This window comes from Chiloscyllium punctatum, chromosome 43 (assembly GCF_047496795.1).
Source record: "Chiloscyllium punctatum isolate Juve2018m chromosome 43, sChiPun1.3, whole genome shotgun sequence".
NCBI classification, from domain to species: Eukaryota; Metazoa; Chordata; class Chondrichthyes; order Orectolobiformes; family Hemiscylliidae; genus Chiloscyllium; species Chiloscyllium punctatum.
This window is the reverse complement of record NC_092781.1, coordinates 6,013,315-6,018,381: the sequence shown is the minus strand read 5'-3', so window position 1 is coordinate 6,018,381 and position 5,067 is coordinate 6,013,315. Positions and strand designations below refer to the sequence as shown.

The 5,067-nt window shown below is 46.2% G+C and overlaps 1 protein-coding gene across 1 annotated transcript; it reads left to right on the top strand.

Annotated features, from left to right (window-relative positions):
- Positions 1 to 655: 655 nt before the first annotated feature.
- On the top strand, positions 656 to 4,239 carry LOC140466505 (uncharacterized). The gene is made up of 3 exons (XM_072561988.1): positions 656 to 1,038; positions 1,166 to 1,293; positions 2,300 to 4,239. The coding sequence occupies exons 2-3, from the start codon at positions 1,196 to 1,198 to the stop codon at positions 2,814 to 2,816; spliced, it is 615 nt and encodes a 204-aa protein (XP_072418089.1). The 5' UTR covers positions 656 to 1,038; positions 1,166 to 1,195; the 3' UTR covers positions 2,817 to 4,239.
- The last annotated feature ends 828 nt before the right edge of the window (positions 4,240 to 5,067 follow it).

Genomic DNA, 5,067 nt, shown 5'->3' with positions numbered 1-5,067 from the left:
TCTGTGCTCTCTCTCGCTCGCTGTCCTGCACTCTCCCTTGCTTGCTGTCACATTTGCTCTCTTGCTCGGTGTCCTGCACTCTTTTCGCTGTCCCACGTTCTCTGTCTCTCGTTGTCCAGCGTTCTCTCATTGTCACTGTCCAGCGCTCCCTCTCGCTCACTATCCAGTGCTGTCCTTCTCACTCAGTGTCCAGCGTTGTTCTTCTCGCTCACTGTCCCGCGCTGTCCCTCTCTCTCACTGTTCAGCGATGTCCCTCTCGCTCACTGTCCCGCATTCCCTCTCTCTCACTGTCTAGCGCTCCTCCTTTCACTGTCCAGCGCTCCCTCTCGCTCACTGTCCCGCGTTGTCCCTCTCGCTCACTTTCCAGCATTCCCTCTCGCTCACTGTCCCGCGCTGTCCCTCTCTCTCACTGTTCAGCGATGTCCCTCTCGCTCACTGTCCCGCATTCCCTCTCTCTCACTGTCTAGCGCTCCTCCTTTCACTGTCCAGCGCTCCCTCTCGCTCACTGTCCCGCGTTGTCCCTCTCGCTCACTTTCCAGCATTCCCTCTCGCTCACTGTCCAGATCTGTCCCTTTCGCTCACTGTGCAGCAGTGTCTCTCTCTCTCTCACTCTCTAGCATTCCCTCTCGCTCACTGTCCAGCACTGTCCCTCTCTCTCACTGTCCAGCATTCCCTCTCTGTCACTGTCCAGCATTCCCTCTCGCTCACTATCCAGCGCTGTCCCTTTCTCACTCTCCAGCGCTGTGCCTCTTCTCACTGTCCAGCGCTGTCCCACTCTCTTACTGTTCAGCGCTTCCTCTCACTCACTGCCCCGCGCTCCCTATTTCTCACTGTCCCGTGCTCCCTCTCTCACTGTCCAGCGCTGACCCTGTCTCTCAATGTCCAGTGGTGTCCCTCCACATCTCCTCCACCCATCCACCCTTCCAGGAGCTATACCCTATAACTCCTGGAAGAAACTCCAACCTTCACCTGCAAATCATACCCGTGGGAGATAATCAGAACTTCTGCTTAATTACTTGGCAAGCACCACCTCGGACGGTAGACAGACATTTTCTGTTTGCTGACATGTGTGTCCTTGCATATCTTACACGCTCTTGCCAATGTAGTATAAATTGAATAAGTTGTTTTTTTCATCCTTTTCAGATTTTTTGTGTTTTCCCTATAGTTCGGTGAAAGTGTGCTGACAAATCTCAAAATGCGGACACTCTACCAGTTCCTGTTGGTGCTGCTCACAATCCCCATGTCAGATACGGCTGTACTGGACAACCGTGCCTTGACTGGCATTGTCCAGCGGTAGGTGTCAGTGAAACAGATCTTACCTAACCATCTCTCTAAGCTGGGGGCTGTGCTCAATCTGAGGTCAAATCAGAGCCTGGTTGCCTGGAGCAGGCTGGTAATAAATGGCGAGGACCCGGCAGGTATAGGGAGTGCTCTGTGGCTGTGGGAAATAAGTCTGAACCTATTGACCAGGACTCTCATTACTCCTAGAGGAAGGGACTTCCAGGGAAACTATTACCTGATTTCCCGGGGTCATATCTCTAACAGTGAAATTGATAGCACCCGCTGACCCCGAAATAAAGGAGGGAGTGAAATACATCGGACTGAGCTTTGAAGAGAAAGTCTAAATCCCAAACACAGGCAACATTTTACTGTTTACTGAATCATCTCATACGCCTCTCAGTTTCCCTTTGTCTCCCTCTGCCTCCTTTGCTTTTATTCCCATTTCCTGTCAGTCTGAAAGTCTTTTGTTCTGTTTGTCTCTGTATGCCAGAAACATTTTTCCGGTTAACAATTCTTCCAGGATTCTCCCTACCTCCAGCTCCCACTGATTGCACCTGTAGCTCTCATTCTCTCTCTCTCTTTCTCTCTCCACCTCTCTATTTATTTCTAACCATCCTGTGTATCATGCTGCAACAAGTAGTGCATCGGTCAAAGTAAGTTAAAATGAATTTAGAGCGAGCTATCAAGAAGGCTTGTGGCATTCTCTGAGTCATTGCAGGAGGATTTGTACAAACATAAATAACATTATTCTGCTCTCTGTCAGTTATCCTGAATCTCTCTTTCAACCTCTCACTGATCCCAGAATTTACTCCAACGATGGGATAGGGATACAGAGTAAATCAACATTGACCTTATCATGCAAGAACTTGAAATGTGAATTGCAGGGTTTCCCGTTTTCTTTAATATAATGCGCATTGCTCCAAGTAACTCATCTCAAACTGTGCCTACTGACACTGCAAAGAGAATGCTTTACTCAAACTCTGTTCGCTGACTCACACCCTGAGTTTACCTCTTTCAGGTTCCGCATAGCTGCTGGGCACCAGGTGACCCATTCTGGGAGAGGGCACTTCGCCTTCCTGGTGGCTTTACCTGCTTCCAAGTGCAGAAACACCAACAGACATGTAGACTTGAACCTCAGCAGATCAAGACATCCTTTCATTACCTCCGATGTGAACGTTTTCCTGAACTCCCAAATTGGAAGTTACCTCGCTCTCTTCCCGAACAGCGGCAGTCGTTGCCCAGAAAGTAAATTGCTGAACCCCGCCCAGATCAACAGGAACCGCACCGTGGATCAGCTTTTCCAAACTCTGCTGAATAACAGAACCCAGCACAATAACCAGCCAGTGGGATGTATCATTCTCTACACCAACTACAGCCCATGTCTCGATCACCGTTTCAATAACACAGGGAATTGTGAGATCATCCCTGCCATGCAAAGTTTCCCATTTCGGGACATATGGACTGAACCAGACATTCACAAGTATTTTGTTTTCAGTAAAATATTTGCAGATGATTCAGATCAGAGCCGACATTAGGAAATCCGGGAAAAGCTGGCTGCAGTGGAGAATACCGGGTTTCATATCAGAAGGTGTGATGTAGAATACCCATTCAGGTGTAGAGAATGTTCCGCACCGGAATACTGCATCGAGCAGACTTAAAATTGGCGACTCCTCTACTGATGCAGGCAGGGCATTCCATGCCCTTACTACTCTCTGAAAAATGAATCTATCTCTGATATCTGGTCTATATGTATCACCCCTCAGTTTAAACTATGGTCCCTTGTGCTAGCAATTACCATCTGAGGAAAACGGCTCTCACTGTCTGCCCTCCCTATTCCTCTGATCATCTTGTGTGCCTCTGTCAAGTCACCTTCTTCTCTCTGAGGAAAACAGCATTAAGTCCATCAGCCATCTTCATAAGACCTTCCCTCCATACCAGGCAACTTTCTGTTAAATATCCTCTGCACCATTTTCAAAGCTTATCCTTCCTGCAATGCAGTGAGCAGAACTGTGCGCAGTACTCCAAGTGTGGCCACACCAGAGTTTTTTACAGCTGCAACATGATCTTATGGCTCCAAAACTCAATCCCTCTGTTAACAAAAGCTAACTTTAGAAGGAGGAACAGAAATACATAGTACTGAGCTAATGGCAAGATTCTTGGCAGTGCAGATGAGCAGACAGTGTCCATGACAGAGACCTGAAAGTTTCCACCCAGGTTGAAGGGTTGTTAACATGGCATACTAAAGTGGATCACCTCTCAGTTTTCCGCATTAACCTCCATTTGTCACCTATCCGGCCAGTTCTGCAGCTTATCTATGTCTCACTGCTACAGCATCATTTGGCACGATCTACACCTCTACCAACAGTAATGGCATTCACAAATGTACTAACCCAGACTTCGATACCCTCATCCACATCATTTATAAAACTGATCAATAGCAGGGGCATCAAAACAGATCCTTGCAGTACACCACCAGTAACTGAACTCCAGGATGTAACAATTCCCATCACCCACCACCCTCTGTCTTCTTACAGCCAATTAATGATCCAAACCGATAGATCACCCTCAATCCGATGCCTCCATATTTTCTGTGATAGCCTACTGTGGAGAATCTTATCAAACGCCTTACTGAAATTGAGATGTTTGGCAACAATATTTGAAAGGGTTCAGAAAAGATTTCCAAGGATGCTGCCAGGGTTGGAGGGTTTGAGCTATGAGAAAGAGGCTGAGTAGACTGTATTCTTGCTTTACAGTCTGTGGCTTAGCAGTAGAGGAACCTTGTCGAACACTGTTTTGGAGAAAATACAGAGAACGACCAGGAGGCGCAGAGAGTTCTTCAAGAAGTAGGCCTTTTATATGCAAACAAAGAACCGGGACACCGAGAAAGCTGATTCTCGAAAGCCCACAGACCTCAGGCTCCGTGGATTTTTATATATTTTTAATCATGTTTCTGTTAGATTCTCAGAATGTCCAACTGCATTAATCAAGTACCTCACTCGAGGTACACAATAAAACAGTGTTGTTAGTTCTCATTATCAACTAAGTTGTACATTCTACTTAATGTTATTCTAATATCACCGTTAGATATTTATTGGTAACACTGCTACAGTGATCTTCAATTGCTGAATAACCTATCATGATAGATATTTAACTATTCCATCTGTTACCATAGTCTCCTGTCTCAAGCTCACTCTGGTAACTATTAATTATCTATTTTAATGTCATGTCCCAAATATTTATAGTCCCAATCTTGTCATAATAACACTTAACAGAGAAACGTGCTTTACTTACTTGTGTTATCTCATCTTGCCATAGTGAAATTTCAGTCTTAACCTTTCTCTGCTAATTGGTGTAAGAATGTTCCACGATGGTTATCCCATCCTGCCCCTGCCTTCCACAGAATACAGATGTTCTTTATTTTCCATATTCCCCCCTTTGAGACCTACTGGTCTCACCCATGGAAAGAAGAAAAGATGTTTAGCCTCTCATATGCCCAATACCAGAAATGCAGATCCCAACATGGACTAAATAATTTTCGGAGTCTGAAACTTAAAGGGTTCTTCCTCCATTCCTGAGGTCAGTTGGGCCAAAAGCCTGCCCTCCAATAACCAGAACAGGAAAAATACCCAAGATCCCTCACAATCTTGGACCCGCAGGACGTTCTTCGGACGTATCATTGATGTCCCCACGTGGACATATTCCTTGCACTGTGGCAGTTATTAGATCATAACCATCGAACAGTGGGGTTCCACCAGAGGAGTAAGCTTTTCCTGGGGTAGCTGAAAT

Coding starts and splice junctions, on each gene's coding strand:
- LOC140466505 (XM_072561988.1), top strand. CDS start 1,196: ATGCGGACACTCTACCAGTTCCTGTTGGTGCTGCTCACAATCCCCATG. Junction 1,294..2,299: donor TTGACTGGCATTGTCCAGCG/GTAGGTGTCAGT, acceptor TACCTCTTTCAG/GTTCCGCATAGCTGCTGGGC.